The sequence below is a fragment of the Miniopterus natalensis genome, chromosome 15 (genome assembly GCF_054644295.1).
Source record: "Miniopterus natalensis isolate mMinNat1 chromosome 15, mMinNat1.hap1, whole genome shotgun sequence".
NCBI classification, from domain to species: domain Eukaryota; kingdom Metazoa; phylum Chordata; class Mammalia; order Chiroptera; family Miniopteridae; genus Miniopterus; species Miniopterus natalensis.
In genome coordinates, this window is record NC_142095.1 from 22,194,443 (window position 1) to 22,218,210 (window position 23,768).

At 35.3% G+C, this 23,768-nt stretch overlaps 1 protein-coding gene across 3 annotated transcripts in view; it reads left to right on the top strand.

Moving 5' to 3' along the window:
• Positions 1-23,768, top strand: part of ATP2C1 (ATPase secretory pathway Ca2+ transporting 1) — a 92,999-nt gene that overhangs the window by 39,068 nt on the left and 30,163 nt on the right. For all 3 annotated transcript variants that reach the window (XM_016224339.2, XM_016224341.2, XM_016224340.2), the window contains exons 8-18: positions 1,394-1,549; positions 2,311-2,379; positions 3,600-3,675; positions 6,740-6,806; positions 9,952-10,076; positions 11,403-11,500; positions 13,384-13,479; positions 13,566-13,655; positions 15,700-15,804; positions 20,496-20,652; positions 23,546-23,716. In XM_016224339.2, coding sequence (XP_016079825.1) covers positions 1,394-1,549; positions 2,311-2,379; positions 3,600-3,675; positions 6,740-6,806; positions 9,952-10,076; positions 11,403-11,500; positions 13,384-13,479; positions 13,566-13,655; positions 15,700-15,804; positions 20,496-20,652; positions 23,546-23,716 — 1,210 coding nt within the window. The remainder of the gene's footprint in view (positions 1-1,393; positions 1,550-2,310; positions 2,380-3,599; positions 3,676-6,739; positions 6,807-9,951; positions 10,077-11,402; positions 11,501-13,383; positions 13,480-13,565; positions 13,656-15,699; positions 15,805-20,495; positions 20,653-23,545; positions 23,717-23,768) is intronic.

A 23,768-nucleotide genomic window follows, 5' to 3' on the forward strand; every position in this document is an offset into this window, starting at 1 on the left:
CATTTAATTGCTCCAGATTTATTTCCTTATCTTGTTTCCTTTCCATGATCTAGCCCAGTGCTTGGTACATAGTTAGGGTAGTTAGTAAATGTTTGTTGGGTGAGTCAATGGACTTGTAAAATGAATAAAATCATGAACTAGGTCTTAGTTTCCCAGTGAGTGTCTCAAGGACCCTCGAATAACAGCTTCCGGAATAAAATGGATCAGAAAGTTTGGGAAACACTGTTTCATTGATTGTCAGACTTGAATGTGCATCATAACCAGCTGGAGGGTTTGTAAATATAGTCTGTGCCTTCCCTGCCTTTGTGTTCGAGGGAGGGCAGTGACTTTCTAACAAGTTCTAGGGTGGTAGAGGTGATGCTAGCCATGCCAGGATCACACTTTGATAACTCCTGCTGTATCTGTATTCCTGTTGAGTTGCTTCATCCCTAATGTATTGAAAGGTTTGAAAAGCACTACAGTAGGGTAAGCTGTTTGACTCTTAACTATTTCTAAAACTTACTTGACCGTAGTGTGCCTGGCTTGTCTGTATGTGTATATAAGTGTTCATATATATGTGACAGGCAATCATCTATCACATTACATATGCCTATTAACATACTTGGATCTCTGGTTCTCTGGGCCATACTTTCAGAAACAGAGCCAGGTCACATCTGCAGTGTTTTTCACATACAAAATGGTGATTTTTTTTTTTTTTGCATGCTTGGGTAGGTGAATACTTAGTTATATTAGGAGTGAAACCGTCAGAACTGAACCCTGTTGCAGAGTTGGAAGATAATGCGATATTCATGATCTGCATGGAATCACTTATATACATTTGTTTATTTAAAGTGTATAACATTTATATACATTTTTTAATTCTTGTTAATGTACATTTGGCATAAATACAGAGATGTATAGCAGGAGAAATTTCATGAAAATTGAGTCCAAAATGATGAGATGATTCCTTTCTCAATACCTTTGACACCTTTTATTCATATTTCTGTTTCTGTTATGGTTGGTTTTAATCTGCCAAACACATTTTCAGAATTCTAGGACATGGCAAAATTAGGAAATAGTATTTTATCATGAGAGTTGTGTTTTCTCTAAAGGTTAAGACTCAGCTCGTGTCTTCTTTTCTCTAGTTGTGTTTTGAAGTTTAGGTTAGTCTTGTCTCATGGTACAGCATTCTAACTTTGCATGTTGGATTTTGTTGACTTAACTTCATTTTAAAATATAGCTGTACTTATTCTGGTCTATTTTAGAGTAATGGATTTGATAAAAGATTAGGATAATTAATAGAAAGGGGATATTTGAGGAAGAAGTGATGGTTACAAATTCTTTAATTCTTTAGATGTTAAATATAGCACCGTCTTCATCCTTGAATGTAATGAAATGCGTTATGTTCCCCAAGGCTGTGGATCTTTCCATTGATGAGTCTAGCTTGACAGGAGAGACAACGCCTTGCTCTAAGGTGACAGCTCCTCAGCTGGCTGCAAATAATGGAGATCTTGCATCAAGAAGTAACATTGCCTTCATGGGAACACTGGTCAGATGTGGCAAAGCAAAGGTAATTTTTTTTTCTTGTTTTGAAAATAGCTGTTCCTTTGGTTTCAACCATTTTCTCAGTTATTTTTCTGCTAATTTTATGTGGATTTTTTCAAAATATGAGACAGAAACTGCCCTTGGCAGCTATTTGTGAGACTGAGGAGAAGCTGTATCACTGAAGTATAATATGTCAGTTCACAGTTCTGCCATTTACCAGATAATTGATTGTTTAAAGACATAGTCCTCAGTACCTGTTGTTTTTTTGTTTTTTTTAAGATAGAAACAGTGGTTCATAGATATGTTCATTACTGGTTGTATAAAATTTGAACTTAGTTGATATGGTAACTAACTATGTAACTATGGTACATATCATTCACCTATTGATTGATTGCAAATATTTTGTTTCTGGATTCTAATATTTCACAGATATAAAAGGCATCATTTAGTAGCATTTGAGGAAACAAAGAAATTCTACTTTAAATGTCTCTTTTCAGTATAAGATTCAAATTTCAGAAATATTAATATAAACAAAAAATGGGCTTCAGAATTGAGTCAAAAGTAAGCTTAACAAAATGTTTGTTTTCAAGTTTTGTATCACAAGGTGTAAATACAAATGGTCTGTAGTTACACCAGAGTGTAAATTTGCTAAGGGAACCTTGAATATGTATGTCAGATATCCTGTAGGCAAGGCTTGGGACAAATGGAATGAAGGGATTTTTTGTCCTTGTTGTTGAGAGGTGATTTCATTTGAATGTAAATATATTCTCCTGTTTTTCCCTTTAGGGTATTGTCATTGGAACAGGAGAAAATTCTGAATTTGGAGAGGTTTTTAAAATGATGCAAGCTGAAGAAGTGAGTACTTAGTTTGTTAATGCATTAGTTTCAAATCTGACATTCTCCATTGTAATTAGAGTAAAAGGGAATATAGGTAGATTATTTTATGTACTATTGATAGTAAAATTTTATTCAGATTTCACTCAGTTGTCTATGCTTAAAAACATAGTTGGGAAGCTTGTAATTGAAAGGGCTTGAATTTGCCTTGTTAATATTCTAAAACATTTTGATACTTATTCATTGTTTATAGGATAAAAGGCTTATAGTTTCCTTATAGGGTTAATTCTTTTCGAAATTAGCTTTATCATATTACTTTTTTAAAAAAAGAATAGTTTACTGATTTTTAGAGAGGGGGAGAGGGAAACACTAATGTAAGAGTGCAGCATTGATCTGCTGCCTTCTGCAGGCCTCCTACCAGGAATCGAGCCTGAAAGCCAGTCATGTGCCCTTGACTGGGAATTAAACAGGCAACCTCCTGGTGCATGGGATGACTCCCAGCCAAGTGGACCACACCGGCCAGGGGATATCATATTACTTTCAAGATTACTGAATAGTATATTTGTTCCTAACAACATGTCTTCTACCAAAATTCCCAACTTTACGTAATTACAAGTAATGGGAAAAAAGATTGCAAAGTGAAGTAATCTGGAAGATATTTTTGTTTAAGGATTTTGAAAATTAGTTTTCTCATTTAAAATATTTTCTCATATATAAAAAAGAAATTGCATTCTACAAATGTCATATTCTTCCCAAATCGTCTGGATTTTCCAGGTAACCTGCCAAGGCTCTAGTATTCCTGAGGCTGTTGTGTGTAAACCATTTCAAGAAGCTTGGCAGTGAAGAGACTGCTAGAGAAGGGCTTTAAGCGGATCAGGGAGCAAACAGGACAAAAAGACTTGGGTTACAACATGTTTGTGGATACAGAGAGGAGAAAGATGGGAAAGGTGAGGGACAGCTGATGGTAATGAAGTCCTGGAGAAGTTGATTGGAAGAATAAGTTTTTCCTTAAAGAGAGGCATAGGGAGTGTGGACCTTTTCAGGTAAATAGATTTTTTAAAGTGTAAGCCTCAGTTTCCTCAGTGAAGGGGATAATATTTACTTTAAGGGGGAGTTGTGTTGTATCACAGGTATGTTAAGCACTAGCATGGGTATGCCAAGCACTTAGTAGAGTCCCTGGCACCTAGTATATCTTACTAAGTTTAGCTAATTGTGGTGACACTCTTTTGCAATTTGTTAAGGCACCAAAAACCCCTCTGCAGAAGAGCATGGACCTCTTAGGAAAACAACTTTCCTTTTACTCCTTTGGTATAATAGGTAAGAGAAGAGTGAGTATGTATATCTCATATATTTACTTAGATTGTTTTCTTATTTTTGTTTTTATTTCTTTGAAGGGGGAGTTCAGATACATGCATATATACATGCATAAATTTATTCATTTAATTAATTTTAGCTACTTTTTAAAAATTACAAAACTAACCCTTAGCATTGTTCTTTTCTACACAGATAAAGCAGAACTGTTTAATTTCTATAAAGAGCATTTTTGTAAACGTAGTATTTCTTGTCTTCAACAAAATGTGATAGTGTTGTTTTATGGACTACTTTTCTTTTTTTATTTAACATATCCTATCATAAACATCTTATTAAATGGATGTTCATCTGAAACAAATTTAAAGGTTGTATGGTAGTCCATTGTGCACATACATTTTTACACATATATAGGGGTGGGCAAAAGTAGGTTTACAGTTTGTATGGAAATACATGCAGTTTATGACTATTACAATAGCTTTCATTAACTCAAAAGAATAAACTGTTTTGTGTACTCACAACTGTAAACCTTCTTTTGCCCACCCTTATATATATATATATATATGGCTTCTCTTAGACATTTCTGTAGGTTTTTTGAGTTTTTTTAATTATGTAAATTGTTCTTTAGTGCAGGTATTTTATTGTAAATACCTCCCATTTCCTTAGGATAAAATTTTAAAAGTAAAATTATTGGGTCAAATAGTATCCATGTAATTTTAAATTTTTTGGCCTCTTTTGAAAGGTTTTTGTTTTATATTGCTAAATAATACCCCTCATCAGCAGGGTAAAAGTATCTCTCTTCTAGCACGCTTGCCAACTTTGTTGTCATTAACTTAACAGGTGAATAAAAGACTTCCCATCATTTTATTTCAGAATTCATTATTAGAGTAACTGAGCACTTTGTCATGTATGTGTCGGTCCATTTTTATGATCTGCCAATCTATTTCTTTTGTCCCTTCTTTTGCTGTGGCTTGAGTCCTAGATTGGTAACAGTTCTTTGTATAATTAGGATATCAATGTGTATGTGTGTTGTTGTTTTTTTAATGTTATAAGTAGAGAGGAGGGACATGTGTGCAATTGAAACATCCTCCTGCCCTGAGATTCTGATAGCAGCCTCCAGTTGATAATCTCTGCAGTTAATGGTTTCTGTCTTTTTCTATGCATGAAGGCTCTCCCAACTCCATGTTCGGAAAATATTTATGTTTATAAATGTACGTATTTAAGCATAACTCTATTACTTTAGTTTTTTTCACACTTAATTTTACTATTAAGAATTATGCCAGTACCATCAGTTCTATAGTCTATTCTTTAATTTACTGAATTGAAATGACATCTTTATGATACATAAAGCACTTGCATCAATTTTGGAATCTTTTCTCCTTTAATTTTTTCCTAATATTATTATTTAAATACACCTTTATTGATTTCAGAGAGAGGAAGGAAGAGGGAGAGAGAGAGAAACATCAATGATGAGAGAGTCATTGATTGGCTGCCTCCTGCACGCCCCCGACTAGAGATCTAGCCCGCAACCCAGCATGTGCCCTCACTGGGAATCGAACTGTGATCTCCTGGATCATAGGCCGACACTCAGCCGCTGAGCCACGCCCGGCCGGGCTTCATAATGTTATTTTAATTATTCTTGTTAGCTTAATGTTTTAAATCAAAAATGCATTTTTAAAGCAATATTTCTACTATACCCTTTTAGAGAAATAACTCCTTAAATATTAAGTCTGTTTCATCTGTCTTCATCTTAAGCATAAAATAGAAGGTAGGAATACATTTTTGTACTTCTTGTTTAATTTATATGTATGTTCTCTTAGCTTCCTTCTTTTGATTATTGCTATTTATTTTCTAGGATATATAGTGAATTTGATAAATTAAAAGACATTTAGTTAATTAAATTTTTCCAGTTTATATTAACACAGTACCATGAAACCACTTCAAACTTAGGGATAAAAATCTTTTAACTTTATGATTACTTGGTATTAATATAATGCACTGGACATGATTTTTCTTGTTAAGATAGTATATGGAATAGGGTAGGAGTCAAGATCAAAATCTGGGATTAGTATACTTTTTTTGGTAAAGGGCCAGATAACAAATATTTTGGCCTTAGGTCCATAGAGCCCCTGTTGGAACTATTCAATTCTGCCATCAGCACAAAAGCAACCATAGACAATACATAAACAAATGGGTGTAGCTATGTTAACAAATTTTGTTTATGAAAACATGCAGGAGGCCCATAGATTGTAGTTTGCTGATACATGGTATAATTCACTGAACATAATTTCTTTTGTTAGATGAGCATTTGGGATAGGATCTTAGAAGGTCATGATCTGGAACATTATTTTATAATTCTAGAAAGATGAAAAGAAACTTGTTTAAATATTTGTATTGATCTAGAGTACAATCTCAAAGTTCCTTTATTAAAACTCTGATTATATTGTGTATTTCCTCATAAAATCAGAAGTGCACCCTTTGCACCTCTTCTTTTCAAAGACAAAGGTTAAAGCAGAGAACATGGAATCAGTTATTTCACTTATGTTAATTTTTTATTTTTAAATGCCATAAAAGTAGTAATTTTTAAGTGTTAATGCAGTTTTAGATGTCTTTGGTAAGATGCATCACTCTTTGAGTCAAGTCCTAAATGCTTCCTTTTGTTGTAGTACAAAGTTAATGTGTAATGTGTGGATATTGAGTTAGGAGCATTTCCAGGGTTTATTGTTGCAAAGCTCATAATAAATAGAAAATCTGTATGTCTTATGCAACCTTTTCCCCCTTTTATTGTATGAAAGTACTGGTGTTTTTTATACTGGGAGCTCTCGGGTAATCATTGCTTTAAGGGATGGGTGCTAGCAGTGGCAACAGAAGGTAAAATGTGTGCATGTGTGCATCACAGCATTAACTTCAGTCTCTCCTGCTTAGTTGATTTTTGTAAAATCTTGGTAATTTTCTGATATACTTTCCCTTTAATATCAAGGAATATTTTGCTGTCCTCAGCTTGTTATTCTATCCCTTCTATACCTAAGTCATTTTATATAAAAAGAAAAATAGCTATTTGATTCTGTTCCAGGTATCATCATGTTTGTTGGCTGGTTTCTAGGAAAAGATATCCTGGAAATGTTTACTATTAGTGTAAGGTAAGTCCTAATGGCTTGTTTATAAATGGAAGTCTTTTTTGCTCCCCTCATTTTTTGATAGGCATAGCTTATGTTCCATCGTGGAGGTATTATATGAACACATAGGGTATAACATCTCTACTTAAATAGTTCAGAATTCATATATTGAAATGAACTCTTAAGAAAATTAAAACCAACATATATGACATTGGAGAAAACCCATACTAGATGTCTGGTTTTATCAACCCATTACTGCATTTTTAAATGTAAATAGACAGCTAAGGATCAACAAATAAAAACTAGCAGCATTAAAGAGAAAGACCATAGTATAGAAACTGAATAATTAATTTCAGTGGAAAAATGAAAAAATTCAAGAAATAGAAGAAAAATTGAAAATAAACAGCATTTGTATTTTCGGAGATTTGTGAAGAAACTACATTCATGATAGATTGCTGTAGAAAAGGATACAGAACAAAGAAAGTTTTTAGAAACTAAGATTATTATGGCTGAAATTAAAATTTTAATTTAAGGGCTATAATATACAGTTGAGGAGATCTCCCAAAAAATAGAATAAAAAGTCCAAAACAGAGAATGAGATAAAAGTGTCAAAGAGAATAATTCAATAAGTAACATACCTGACTAATAGAAGTTTCAAAAAGAGGTAAGAAGAAGTTATGTAAGAAATGATACACTAACATTTTCTCAACCTGAAGTAGGACATGGATCTTTATGGTTTGGAAGGATTCTCCCAATTCCAAGCAGGATGAAAAAAAACTCCAACCTAGATGCATCATTGCGAAACTAAAGAAAACAAGTCAGGTCACCTATAAAGGAAGACTAATTAGACAGATAACAGGCTTCTAATTAGGAACTGCAGTTCCCATCATGGGGTCTTTTTAGGCTCTACTAAACATTTCAACTCATAAGACTTTCATACATCTCATCTGGTACCTGTGCCCTGAACAAAGCAGGGCATCTTCAGGCATCATCTTCTGAGAGAGTCCTTGCAGCATTTTGTGCAGAAGTTCAGCTTAGGTACTAGGAAGTGAGATAACCTTGTGAGTTCCAGAACTACCCTGGGTTAAAATGCATCATATACCACAGGAGAACAACATCTCTGGAAACACACACTTTCTATGGTGCCTGCAGGAAACATGTCTAGTTAGTTATGAGTCACTGTACTCAGGAAACCCAAACCTATGGCTTCCTGTAAAATAATTATAATTTTCCCAGCCCATGGACAGTTTAACAGTCAGGAGGTGTTGCCTAGCAACATAGTTGATATACTACCTTTTATCAGGTCATTAGGGGAACAAAGCTAGAGATTTAATCAGTACAGAGGGGAAAGGGATTTTATTAATCCTTCATCCACAGCAACATTGGATTACATTAGAAGACAATGGGGCAGTACTATGAAAGTATGGGGGGACGTGATTTTAAGTCTATAAATCTAGACCTGGCTAAAGTATCAGCCCAGTTAGTTATAAATAGATAGGCAGGTAATCAGAAAATGTATCCCTTACCTATCCTTGTATGAATTCCAGCAAAACAAGGGTGAAAGAAAAGATGATGATGATGTATGGGGTGTAAGTAAGAGCGGAGCTCACCTTGGTATCTAAGGAAAATAAATTTAGGAAGTAATATTTGAAGACTTAGAAGAAGAGTCAGTGGATTAAGGCCCTGGGTAGGTAGCTCAGTTGGTTAGAGGTGCAACTAACTACTCAGTTGATGAGTAGTTAGTTGCACCTAAAGGACATTGCTAATTTCAGATGTGTGTGTACCTTCAAATCGAGGAATATAGTTAAAATTCAAGTGAAAAATTTCACAATCCATTTTATTCTTCTGCAAATTATTAATAAAATAATTTAAATATAAAAGCATGAAAAGGTCCATTGGATCTAGATTGTAAATGATGATACCTAATTTTCCTATATAGTGAGGGTTAATGAAAGCATAAAAAAAGAGAATTCTGTTTGAACTTGGAATAGTCAAAAGAGAGAAGGAAATATTAACGACAGCACATATTTCTTGACTTTTTAGTGTACACTGTTTAGGCGGTGGTATTGTAAATGTTATTCATTGGCTTTCAATTTTAAAATCAACCTGTAAACAAAGCATGAAAAAGTTAATTATGGTTATAGAACAGAATGATATGAGGTTAGATCATGTAAAATAAAGTAAGTGTAGAAATTGGGAGGTAGAAGCAGATGAGGGAACAGTTAGAATAAAAAATAGAAATGCATATGTCCTTATTTGTGGGGAGTCAAGAAATAATACTTGAAATGGGATAAAAATAGAGTCTAACTTATTTTTTTGTATCATAAGGGAAACAGTGAAGTAATTAATTTTTTTGTTATGGTAAAATACACTTACCCTAAAATTTACTATTTAAAAATGTATAATGCAGTTAAGTACATTCATAATGTTGTACGACCATCACGACTATCCTTAGTGTCAGAACGTTTTCATCACCCCAAAAGAAAACCCTGTGTTCATTAAGCAGTCGTCCCCATTCTTCTCCCTAGCCCTTGGCAACCACTAAATGGCTTTGTATGTTTATGGATTTGCTGAGTCTTGATATTTCATATAAATGGAATCACGTGTCCTTGTATGTCTGGCTTCTTTCACTTACCATGATGTTTTCAAGGTTAATCCATGTTGAGTATGTATCAGTACTTCATTCCTTTTTATGGATGAATAATACCCCATTGTATGTATATACCACAATTTCCTATTCATCAGTTGACAGAAGTTTGGGCTCTTTCTACCCTTTGGCTTTTGTGAATAGTGCTTCTGTGAACATTCATGTACAAGTTTTATTTGAACATCTGTTACTGCTATCTGTATTTGTAGATGAGGAAACTAAACTACAGAGGTGGAGAAATAATAGCTCAGGGTCACACAGGTAAAAATTGGTGAAGCTAGGGGCACAAATCTAAGCCATCTGATGTCAGAACCTGTATTCTTTAACCACTGCTTTACCTGACAAATTTACTGCTTACTAAGGTATCCAGTAAATGTTAACTTTCCCTTCCTTTTGAGGCCATTTTGGGTATGGATAGTATTAAATTTGCTTTTTTTTTTTTAAGCCATTCTTTTAAGTAATAGACAATTGAAATTATTGCTGTGCTGTTTAACTTCAATACTATGTATACATTGGTTACAGTTTGGCTGTAGCAGCAATTCCTGAAGGTCTTCCCATTGTGGTCACAGTGACTCTAGCCCTTGGTGTTATGAGAATGGTGAAGAAAAGGGCCATTGTGAAAAAACTGCCTATAGTTGAAACTCTGGGTAAGTCTGTGGAAAGAACCTACTTGTACAGTGATGTGTTAGTTTCCACTAACAGTGAGTTATCTTTAGGTTTTACAATTTTTTCTTAGAGGTTTGCATTGTGGTGTTTTGCTTGTGGCAATGTATGGTTTCAACACTCAAGAAAGTAATAAAAAATGCATATCACTCAGGACAGGTAACTTTCAGAGAAATTTTCCTGCATCATGGAATGTTCTGATTCTTTTTTTATTTTTTATTTTTTTATTTTTTTAAATATATATCGATTTCAGAGAGAGGAAAGGAGAGGGAGAGAGAGAGAGAAACATCAGTGATGAGAGAGTCATTGATCGAGCCTGCAACCGGACATGTGCCCTGACCGGGAATTGAACCCCCTATCACCTGGATCCTAGGTCGACGCTCAACCGCTGTGCCATGCCTGGCTGGGCTCTAATTCTTAAATGTTTAAAAAATCCATGTAACAAATTAAACCTTGGAGTAAAATTAATAGAATTTTTTTTAGAGCTCAAGAAAGATAATTGATAATTATAGATCCTAAAATGTCATACTTAAGTAGAATTCACTGATAAGAACAGTAAATATTTGATAATTATACAGTGGTACCTCAGTTTTCAAATGTAACCTGTTCTGGAAGACCGAGTTCTGAAACTCGAAAACTGAGAGATCAATAGGAGATAGCTAGGCCTTAGGATCTTGCATTCATCGGAAGCCGTGTGGCATGTTCGACTTCCAAGGCGTGTTTGAAAACTGAAGCATTTACTTCCTGGATTACGGTATTCATAACCCAAAATGTTCGTCAACAGAGATGTTCAAAAACTGAGGTACCACTGTATTGCTATAGTACAACTGTATGTGATATGAAAACAGCGATAACACTATGTATGCTATGAAACTTATTTTTTTTAATTTAGGAATCCAAATTTTTGAATTTAATGTCTAGCTTGCATTTTATTATTGAGAAGACAAAATACTTTAAAATATTGATTAAAAAAATTATATGGGTTTATATTTCGGTACCCTTAAAATTTTCTAGAAAACGTATGAAATTATTATATAAAGCTAATATTGAGTAACTTTGAAGAAATTCAGCTGTAAAAAAATAAGAAAAAGTCAACATTTATCAGTATCTAATTTTTAATTTTAATTTCAGAAACTGCCTTATGTAATGAAGCAAACATGATGAGAGCCAATAGCCTAAAATGATCAATGAGCTAGATTTCTACAAAATTCAGAGAAGCAGGGCAGGCTTCCACAATCTTTGATTTTTTTTTCAGTGTGAATTTATATTTCTCCTTGACTTTTGATGACCTGTAATGGTTTATTCTTTAGGGTGCTGTAATGTCATTTGCTCAGATAAAACTGGAACGCTGACGAAGAATGAAATGACTGTTACTCACATATTTACTTCAGACGGTCTGCATGCTGAGGTACTCTAGATTCTTTTAACAGCAGTATTTCTTTGTTAAGAAACTTAGTGTTTAACATTCTTAACTATTCCAGTGTCTTACTTTAAACATAGCTATACATTAGTCAGCAGCAGAGCTTTCTCATTCCCATGTGATTCTACCAACTCATGATTCTCACTCTGGTCATATAGTCCACAAACTTCTAATCCTGCTTGACATTTCTGTTTTAATCACCTCTACATCCATTCATTTCCTGAACTCTTGATGTCTTTGCTCTATGTGCAGCTTGAGGGGTCTTTTAGAACCAAATTTTGAGTATGTCACTTCCTAAATTAAGATGCTTCAGTGACTTTCCATTGTGACCAGGATCCTGAGGTATGGCCTCTCAAGGCCCTCCATGTTATGTATGTTATTTCCTTCTTCAGCCTTATATGTTCCCCTTTGCTTTCTCTGCACCAAACACACTGGTTTTATGCTTCTTTCAGTGTGACAAAATTACTGCTACATCAGAATCTTTGTTGCTGTTCTCACTGCTTAGGACTATCTAATACCTCATCTTTTGCACTTCAGTTCCAGCCCCATTTCTTCGGAAAAGCTGCCAACCAGAAATAGCCCTATGTTATATGTATTTTGTAAAACTTCATACTTTTTAGTCCTTAGTCCAGGTAAAATTTTTCTGTTGCTCTTCCATTATACTATAAGTTGTAATAGTGCAAGAACTCTGTTGCACAGGGCCTGACTCATACCAGTAAATACTTGCTGAAAGAAAGAGTAGATGAATTACTTTATCTTAGAAATTACATATTGGCAGTGTTTATGCATTGGTTAATTTTGAAGCTGGGTGAGGACAAGTTCCAGTCTCACCTACTCTTGGCAGGATTTCTGGCTGGAATGTTCATTAACACTACTTATGATAGGTACAGTATTTTAAAATGTATTTACAGCCATTTCACTGAGCAAAGTAAGCATTAGACAAGTTGACAGAGCTTGTCCTTAGGTTTATTTAATTCCATTTTACATAGGCCTTAAAATGAAATTATTGATATTTAGGGTGTTAGATTTGGTGAAGGATACCCAATGCTGTTATTGAATGTATCTTTTCTAGATGACTCAGAAGGGTCATTGGGGTTACACGTGCTTATGTGGTCCAGGGTTGGAAGGTAGAGGATTTAAGTTTCTCTTTGTTTTAAGCTCATAATTTTATATATCAGTCATTAACCATTTGTTAATTTCTCTCTAAACTGTCTTATTTTTATTGTGAAATTTAACTTTTGTTTGGCTTGTTTTGTTCTAGCCATGTAGAATAAGTATATGGCTTGTCTCAACCTCTGATTTGTAAAACTGGTGTGTAATATGCTGTTAAAGTAGTTTTTAAGTGCTAGAATCAATCATTTAATGTCTCTCAGCCTGCATATTTGCAAAAAGAATTCTGCTTTTATCTACATTACAAGTTTGTGATGAATGTTAGATGTGGTAATGGATTTGAATTCTTTGTGTATCGTAGTATGTTATTAATATAATGTTTTATAAACTTAAGCTCACTTATGTATAGAGATTTTCATGGTTTTATATATATTTTATAGTATACCATAGGTAGAAGCAAAATAATAATATATTAATTTTTGTTTCTACTTATGATATACTATACATTATTCTAATTATTAACTGTTATAATTAATTAGTATAATTAATTAAAGGTTTATCATTGCAGTGAAAATTAGAATTTATATTTCTTTAACTATTAAATGTTCTTTTAGGCAAATTTAAATGCTTTTTTACGTATACATGCTAACAGTGTGATGATGTATAAAATGAAATGAATGTAACTCATCATAGATTTTGATTTTCGTAAGTATTATCACTGTCTACTGGTTATATTGTTGACCCTACTTTATGTTGCTTAGGTTACTGGAGTTGGCTACAATCCATTTGGAGAAGTGATTGTTGATGGTGATGTTGTTCATGGATTCTGTAACCCAGCTGTTAGCAGAATTGTTGAGGTAAACATTTACTCTAAGAAGGTGACTTTCTTCATAATGACTTAGAACACAGTGATGGGTTCATAGTTTATGTGTGTTTCTCTTAGGCAGGCTGTGTGTGCAATGATGCTGTAATTAGAAACAACACTCTAATGGGGAAGCCAACAGAAGGAGCCTTAATTGCTCTTGCAATGAAGGTATGTGCCTAATCTCTCCTCTTTTTTTTTGTTCTTTTAAATATGTTTATTGATTTCAGAGAGAGGAAGGGAGAGGGAGAGAGATAGAAACATTACTGATGAGACAGAATCATTGATCGGCTATCTCCTGCATGCCCCCTATGGAGATTGATCCCTCACCTGGGCATGTGCCCTGACTGGAAATCGAATTGTGACCTCCAGGTTCATGGGTCGATGCTCAACCATTGAGCCACGCTGGCCAGGCAGTCTCTCTTCTTTGGAATACAAAATATCACCCTTACAAGGGACTGTGAAGCCATCAATTTCAGTATTACTGGTTTTAGATATGTTGTTTATACTGCCTTTGGAGAACCAGTTTTAGTCTCCCTGGAAATATAGAGCGTAGAGCTTTTTCAGTATAACTTTATCCCTTATATGCAAGAAACAAAGTAATGACGAGTGATGGATTTCTTCTAATAAGGAAATGTTTCTGTTGTTCATAATATTTAGAGTTTTGTGTGAAAAACTTTGTATGTTGTTCCTGATAAATACTTTCAAGTGAGTAAAAGACAAGGACATCATGAGAAATCAGCTTCTCTTTTTTCAATCTTCCCTTTTCCTTCATTATTAATTTCTTAAAATGAGTCCAGAGTTAGAATTTGTGTTAGAGAGATGGGGTACTGTTCTTGGTAACACTTTTATCTATTTCAGTCCATGCCTTCTCCTAAGTCCTATATTTGATTAAATGAGAAACCTCAAAGTCCAGTCTGTCACTCCCAAAAATAAATTCCTAGTTTTAAGAGAAGTCTTAGAAAACTTTGAGACTTTTGTAAAACAGAGTATATCTCTAAATGAGGTTGCTTGACTTGAGGTCCAATATTGAAATGCTGGTTATTATAACATTTAATTTAAGAAAATAAAGTTGATATTTTTAGAATATACTGTATATTTTCCTTAACAGACAGTAACATTTCATTATCAGTTGTTCTCCTTATAACTAAAATAGCATAGTATAGATTTTAAAAGATACACAAAAATTGAATCTGTTAACAAGATTTACTGTGTTATACTTAACTTTATCTCTTTGAGAGATAAAGAATATGAAACCAGTTCCTTATGGGTGGGGGCCTCACATTTTAGGTAGGACATTAATACCGAAGTGCTTGGAACAAAAAGAACCCAGACCAAGATAGTAGACAGTTTAAGTCCTAAACACCGAGCCACATGTAAGAACAGTTCCAATTCAAACTTGGGACCTGGGTTTTGAAGGATAGTAAGGGTTAAGATAGTGGGTAAGCTAGAAAAAAAGCAGGAATAAAAACGTAGAGGAATAAATAAGCATAGAATGAATTGTGGCTTTTGAATTGGTTAACCTGGGTGAAATTGAAGTAGTTTGAGTAACGCAGGGGATTCTTAAATAGGCTCTATGTTCAGTTTCTGGACGACCTTTGAAAGCCAGGAGTAAGAGTCTTAACATGTTTCAATAGACAACAGAAAGTCAACAAAAAGCAATGAACTAGGTTTTTGAGTAGTTTAAAAAATGTTTTTGAATATTTGGAGGAAAGTGCAGAAAAGGTAGTGGGAGGGAGAACAGCTACATAACATTGGTTTTAGTCAGAATATCAAGTGGTAGGGTGAGGGTGTGAGGGAGTAGGATGGTAGCAACAGGCAAGGTAGAGTTGAATCCCTAAGGAGTGAAGAATTGAATCTGAAGTTTCTATTCATTATAAAAGTAAATGCTCAGTTTTGGTTGGGTACCTTTAGTTGTATCCTGCTTCCTTCCAGAATTTTAGTCAGTAAAGATTTTAATATAGACAGTGTTGAAGATTTAGTCTGTATATAGTCCAGGTTATCTAAACACCCAGGCTTCCATGTTGAATATGTATGCTGAGGTTCAGAGAAATACGGTATGTATAGATGGAGTACTGCTATTCTATCACCGTTATTTGAAAAATAATCCAGGTATCTCTAGCTAGCCTAGCTACAAGTTATGACCCTTATTCTTTGTTAAAGGAAAAAATTGTCACATATTGATCAAAATCAACTTTCTTTTTGTGCAATATAGATGGGTCTTGATGGAGTTCAACAGGACTATATCAGAAAAGCTGAATATCCTTTTAGCTCTGAGCAAAAGTGGATGGCTGTTAAGTGTGTACACAGAACACAGCAGGTATCTTTCTGTTTTCCATTTAAAGAAAACTTGTATCTTGTTTAACATAGATGATTATTTTTTATTTATTGTCCACCTTTAGATTTAAACAGTCATTGAGCATAACAAAGATCTGTTGCTTTAAAAGTGTGTGTAATTCACAGTATGTTTATCCCTTGTTATTCTCGCATTCTCTTTGACTCCATGTGTAGATACATCCAATTTTGCTGTGTGAGCAAACAACTTCAGTGAGTTGGGGCCTGCCTGGTCTCAGTTTCCTCGAGCTGGTGACATATAATTCTTTTAACATATATTTTGTCCTTAATGACATACTTTTATAGGTCTCTGCTAAATGTTGTCTATCTGTGTTCATTTAGTGAAGGAATGTCTTATTTTCAGAACAAACAAAACCACATTATTTTGTGGATCAAATGTGTATAATTTGTTAGTTGATCTAGCTTACAAACTGGCAAAATGAAAATGCACTGCTGTTTTAAGCTACTGCCTTGTGCCTGGGTGCTTTAGAAAATACTACATAGTTGGTGTAATAAGAGTTCTTAGTTTTCTACAATGTACAGTTACATCACTCATAGTTGCTATTTACCAGCTTGATGCTAAAACTTGCTTTGTCCTTAAATATGTATATTTGTTTTTTTACATTTCCTTTATTAGGAATTAATTGGTTATGTGTTTTCACCTGTGAACAAATTTTTTGAAACCAATTACACCACTGTAGACAGGAATGAGTGAGAGGATTTCTTCTCACCCATAATAAGTAGGAAGCATGCTGGTTTTAAAACAAAGGCCAAACTGGCCAACTTTGGATTTGTGAAGTCTGCCAGGAACTCTGTGCATGAGGGAACAAAAAGATTTCTGTCTAATCTTTAAAGCTACGTTTATAAACTCTTGGGACGTGAGATATTTGGAAAGAAAACTATAAAAATAAAATGCCTGATACTTTAAGCCTTGTACGTAAAGCTTTCAAAAATTGCATTGGAGTAAGATAATTTTCAGCTGATGTCCCTTGACCATATAGTTATATAACAAGAATATATGTATGAGTTTATTTGGAAGGTCTCTTTTTTTACATCTTATATACTGTCACACAGTACTTCAAGGTAATATGGCTCATATAAAGTTTTCACTTCAGCAGTTTTTAATCCAACCTCATCCAAGTTATACATTGGAAGTTGTACACTGAATCTTCTCAGTTCTGGAAGTGGGGGATAGGGAGTAACAGGTTATAACTCTGGGTGGTTATTCTTCCCATATGCTGACTCGAAGTTTCTCTTAACAAAACAAAACCAACCATCATAACTAACAAAACCTAAACCCACTGACTTGACTCAGGATCTAGAAAAGGTCAGCCTGGCACAGATAAGGCAAAGTTACCAATTTAAAAACAACCTCAGTGGCTCAAATAGTTTGTCTTTAGAGGGCTTTCATTTGAACATGATAATATACATTTCTCTCTACTCTGTCCTTAGAACCTGCCAAAACAACAACCAATGAATAAAAAATGTAAATTAAAAAAGAGAAAGTATGGGTTACCAGGTATCTTTGAAGGCAGAGACTAAAGGTCTAAGGCTAAAACAGGAGATCAGATCGTAATCCTGAGTAAGCAACCAATAGAAGTCCTCCAGGTATCTTTTCTGTTTTTTGAGGTCATACCATTAGCCCTGTAGAATACCAGAAATCTTATCAAGGGGGCAAGACCGGAGGATTGAATTAAATTGGTTTAAGACTGTGAAAACGGAATGATTAAGGGCAAGTTATTGTCCTGAAGGGTAAGCCTCTAGGCCTTAACTCCACTTTCTTAGAATGCCTGCAGGTAGGTATCTCTCTCATTCTAAATCAGAAGACTGAAAAGTTAAAGAAACTGACTGGTCCCATGGGAATTCCAACAGTGCAGAGCATTCCTAGCTAAGCTCTTTGTTCATTGGTAGAGCTTATCTACTCCCGGCTTCATCTAGTCAGCCCACAGCCTCAGGTTGATAAGCTTTGCCATTCACTGCCCACAGAGCTTCTAGACCTTTAATTGCTTTAGTTCTAAATGTAAATGGACAGTCAAGGATTGCTAGATATTTGGGAAAAGTCTTTGGTGTGAAAGACACAGACCAAACCAGCAGAGAAAGAGGTCTCAGAGAAACAAAGATAATGCCGGATGCTGAAGTAAATTACTAAAGACCATAAAAAAATGACAGCAAACCGCTTTAAATAGAAACTTTTTCAAAAGAAGTTGAATAATTTATCAGAAAGTAGAACAAAACGTTAGAGGTAGACAATATAAAAGAGAAGGTATGAAAATCAGAAATAAATATAGGAGATCCAGTATCTACCTGGTAGTGGCAACAAGAAGAAAGAACAGAAAATGGGAAGATGGTTTTATCAAGTTTTCCAGAAGAAAGACTTTAGCTTCTAGAATAAAATTGCCTGTCAGCTGGGGAGGAGATTGTATATACAGACCCAGAAAAAGGTCCTGAGACTGAAAATTTTCCTTCATACGTGGAGGGCCAGGAAAGACCTAAGAAATAGGCTGGCCACTGCAGTCTGGTAATTAATAGAGTTTTTTAAGGGCAACTTACATAGGAGGTGGGTGTTGGGCAGCTGGAAGACAAAACGTTTGGCAGGCACCAAAGAGTTATATAGGGTAACGGAGGGAGGGGATAGTCATGGGTACTAGGAGATGAATGCTACCAGGTATGGGAAATTACTTTGCGTGCTTATCCAGGCCAGGAAAACCACCTGTTACAGGAACCAGCATGTAGTGGGAGGCACAGGAAGGTACTGGTTTATTGTCAGAACGAACATCAATTATGATCCGACAGTCTCTAAATGGGGTTTGCAGTAAGCAGTCTCCCCTCTCTGACCCAGGTCCAGCTCTTGAGTTAGGCAGTGGTCAGATCTTGGAACAGTCTCCTCTTCAGGAGTAAGCACAAGGCCCATAACCAAGAAACTCGAGAATACTTAGGGAGAATTCTAAAAGCTTCCAGAGGATTTGGGGTAGGAGGCTGGGCAGGGGGAGATCATATATAAAGGTTAGGAATTAAAGTAGTTTCTTTGGACTTCAAATGCAACACTGTATAGTGGAAGCTGGAAGATAATAGAAGAAAGCCTTCAAGTTGAGAGGAAATTTATTCCCAGATGAACTTTAAAATGTGGGGATGGAGTAAAAATGTCTTTAGACATTCCAAATCTCAAAATGGATATCCCACACGTCTTTTCTTAGAAAGATACTGGTGGATATGTTATTCCAGTATAAGACAATAAACTAAAGAAATGGAAAGCATAGCACACAGTAAGTTCTAACCAAGACAGGGGTGAAAAGAATCTCCAGGATAGAAGTGAAGGGAAGTTCCTGGATGCATCCAGTCATGCAGCAGACCTAGAAATCAGCCAACAGTAGAAAAGGAAAGGAGAACAAGGCTCAAGGAAGAAGGTCTTCAGTAAGGATATGGGAGTATTAATATACCTGCTCATTTAATCATGTGAAAAATATCAATTAGCAGGGCTTTATATTGCATGGAAGAGTTCCAGAGTAGCTAGTAACAAGTGTAAAGAAAACTAAGCAAATAAAAAAGGAGGCAGTTACTAACTTTCTAAAAGATAAAACTTGAACAGGAAAATAAATATATTTGATTTATATAGGCCATGGAAACAACATCATGCCTTCCTGCTGCCTCCCTACACTCTAATGTCTGTTCACTAGTTTCTTGGGGACCCAGGCAGATGGAAGCTCTGTCTCAGTGTGAGCACACACACTGTAATAGCAGGCAGAGAAAGGGCACATTATGCACTGGTTTCTAAATTTCCATTTGGAAGCGACACAGATACTACTCATATTTATTGGCCAAAGCAAGTCATACCTGACTTCAAAGTGGGAGAGAGGGGCAGGGAAATACATTCCTTCCAAGTGCCTGCATGGAGAACTGGGATGTGTATGAACTGTTCTAGTGACTACCACTTCGCTCAACAGTGAGGACTCATAAAGTAAACAGGATAATGACAAATTTTGCTTTGACTATATTATAACAACATGGAGAGGAGGAATCGGTAGTGGGGGTGGCCAGACTATCACCTGCCACAATAGACAATGTATAAAATTGATAAGCAAAAAAGTAACAGTACAAACATTTAAAAACATGGAGATAAATACCAAGGAAAACATCTATAGAATTAAAATTGGCTTGCCTTTTTGGGGTATCACAAATGGTGAGAAGGTTTGGGTAGGGAACTGCAGTTTTTCATTGTAAGCTTTTGTATATTACTTTACTATGATGAAAAATAGAAGAAAAAGTCTGATAATACTTATAATTATAAGGTGGTGTGAGAATTAAATGGGATCACATTTATACATAACAGCCAGTAGAAAGCCTGAGCCATTGCTTGGGTGGGTGTTAGATCTCTTTCCTATTCCTGTTAAGTTATGAACCTCTCCAAATCTCTCAGTGACTAATTTGGGGCTTTTAGTGTAGCACTGCTTCCAGTGTGTAGGGGTGAAGGTAGGGAGTAGATGCTGTTTTCTTTGTAAGATACAGAAACCCCCACATATAAACTTTAAATCTTCAGAGTTCATGTGCCACTCAGAGTCTTAGGCTTGAGTGGCTACCCTGGGGATTATGAGAAACGAATGCCCTTGCTTTTGGACTCCAATGGCAGATGTATACAAGTTGAAATTAATTTGAATTTATTTGCTTTTTTTTTCCTCTTAGGATGGACCAGAGATTTGTTTTATGAAGGGTGCTTATGAACAGGTGATTAAGTATTGTACTACCTACCTTAGCAAAGGGCAGACTTTGACACTTACCCAGCAGCAGAGAGATCTGTACCAACAAGAGAAGGCACGCATGGGCTCCGCTGGGCTCAGAGGTAAGGTTGCTTCAGCATGGTCCCCAAGGGTGGGAAGGTAATGCTTTCTGTTCATTGCAGATGAATTTATGCTTCACATCTGAGCTGTCCAGCTCTAGTGCAGGCTTCGTAGAACCTTGCCATTCTGAAATGTTGTTTTAGTTGGCTAATTGGCCTCTAAAACATGGAAAAATGGGAATATAGCAAAATATGAAATCTCTAGTTCTTATAGATCTGCAGTGACATCTGAATATGATAGAAATTTTATTTATTTATTTTTTAATAGTTCATTGATTTTTAGAGAGAGAGAGGAAGGGAGAGAGAAAAAAAAAAATCTATGTGAGAGGAAACATTGATTGACTGCCTCCTGCATGCTCCAAACAGAATTGGGCCCACAACCCCTGTATGTGCCCTTGTATGGGAATTGAACCGGCAACCTCCCAGTGCACCTGACAGTGCCCACCATATAGTGCCCGACCAACTGAGCCACACTGGCCAGGGAAAACATTTTATTTTAAACAAGTTTATCTTGTGAGGAGGGAGATGAATGGAGGGAAAGTGATGTTACTCCTTCCTTATTTCCTTACTTTGTCTTATTTCTTAATAAATCTAAAATACTTCCCTAAATATTGAAGTCTTAGGCTTCTAATTTGTTCTGTAAGCTAAGATGATGCTTACTTGTGCTTCATCTGCTTTCTTCCCTGAGCACTTACCAGAGAAGTAAAGAAGTGCCCAAACTCCGCTTATGTTTATGTTGCTGACTAAACATGATGGGTGAGAGGGTCTGCTGTGCCTACACACATCAGGCCCCTTCTCAGGGACGTGATGTGTAGAATTCGAGAAGCAGGGGTTGGGGGCATACCTGCTTTTTACTGTCTGAATAGTTATCTGGCTTGTGTAGTGTCTCTCAAGTAAATTGGAAGAGTTGGCTTCCTTAATTTTATTATTTTTACAAAATGGAAGTCAAGCATTACAATTCCTGGGAGGAGGAAACGAGTTATGCAAAAAATCTTCTTACTCATGGTTCACTTAAGCAAGGGTTTTTTGTGAGTATACAGCATCTGTATAGACTTACAGGATTTTCTGATTTACAGGTTTGGAAAGGTATTCTTGTAGTTTTATTTGAGGGTAGAGTTTTGTTATTCTTAGCAGCTCACAACAGGAGGATTTCAAAGTTGGTTTGGATTTAGAGACCCAGAAGAAGTCTTGGAGATCTGTTATATGCTTCCTGTTTTCCTTAATTTTTGGAATAGGGGTTTCACACTTTTTAAATTCTGACTGTTGTCATCTGGAAGAATGTGGAGGTTTATGTTGTGTGGTTTGGTGTTGTAATATTGTGAAATAGACCACAGTTGTTAGAGGAGAAAAATCTTTATTTCACAGGGCTTTGGAAAACTTTCTGGTCATTTCTCTCTTATTGCTTGTCTTTTCTACTTCCTCTGCTTGTGCTCCATTTTCCTCTTCCCCCTGAAATTACCATAATGAAGAACAGAAAGATTTTAAATTTAACTTGATATGTATGTTGCATCTTATAAAATTTAAGTTTTTAAAAGTACATATGATTTGTAATTTTGAAATTAGAGTATGTTTATTTTTATGTTTTAGTTAGGGACCCTCCACGTGAAAAAAGTCTACCTATCCTGTCCCAAACTATCACAGTAGATCTTCATTTGTTCTAAAGAAGCAAACAGATAAATATAGGATACTAACCTCTAGGCTAATACCACCCTTCCATTGAGAGTGCCAAGAGCTGCTCTCCCTTTTTGACACAAACTGATACTGTCCCCTTCTGTTACTGTCTACCTCTATTCCAACACTAGTGACTGTCAAGGTGAAGTCATATACCTAACTACTTATGTAGATGTGGGCCCCATAATAGTTAAGTACATGATGCTTACACTGGAAAAAATAGAAATTATTTGCCTCTTACCTTGGTTTTCAAAATAGATCTAATCCTCCATACCTTCTGCTTGAATAAGAATAGATACTTCCTGAGATCTCACTGAGACTTTTCAGTTTCCCCATGGGGTACATATGTTTAGTTTGCATGCTTTTATTGTGTGTTCTTTGGTAAGTTCTTTAGTCTTAATAATATCCCAGGTGGAGACCCATCCCTTGCTCATCAGGTAGTTACAAGAGGTTCGAGAATTCTGAGAATAAGCCAAATGATATTTGGAAATGAGCAGTACTTGGTACTGTATCTTAAGTGCCCAAGGATGACAGGAAGCCAACTATAAATAATGGTAGGGTGGTATTATTTATATGCTCTTAAATTACCAGAGTTGCAAATAAGAAATACCTATTAATGTTATGGAATGAGTGAAGGAATCCAAACTATTGTTGATGTTAGTGGTTTTATAATTACTTTATAGTTAACTTTACCTCCAAGGGTTTATCATATATGAAATTGTTACATGTTGTGTCTAATTAACTAATATAGCCACCTGTTCAAGCTATCATTATACAGACCTGTAAATTGGAAAGCTGAAGATAACATTAGTAGAAGACACCTTCAAAGGTGTCTGTTTAAAATTGACTTTAAAGCCCAGCAAACCTATGGTTTCTCCAAATAATTGTATTTTCTAAAGAGCCAATACTTTATGTTGAAAGGAGCTGCAGATGATTACTATGTAAAAACATTTTTTATTTGCTCCTCATTTGTCTTCTCTCAACAGTTTGTCTTATTCCTTTTAATTTTTAGTAATTTAAAGCAGCCTCGTATCTAGAACCATTAAACTATAATGTCTTACCACATAACAACTTTGGTTTTTAAAGATTATATAATAACTACAATGACACTGTAGACTTAAGTGATTTATTTGAGCAGTGTTACTATCTCTAGCTTTTGTCAAGTAAATTCTATTGTCTTTGTGACTCACATTTTCTTTTTTGGATTTTATTATTATTTCCTAAGTTCTTGCTTTGGCTTCTGGTCCTGAACTGGGACAGCTGACATTTCTTGGCCTGGTGGGAATCATTGATCCTCCTAGAACTGGTGTGAAAGAAGCTGTTACAACACTCATCGCCTCAGGAGTATCAATAAAAATGATTACTGGAGACTCACAGGAGACTGCAGTTGCAATCGGTATAACTAGGCTGATTCCTTTTGTTTTTGATAGTTTTTTTTTAAAAAAGTT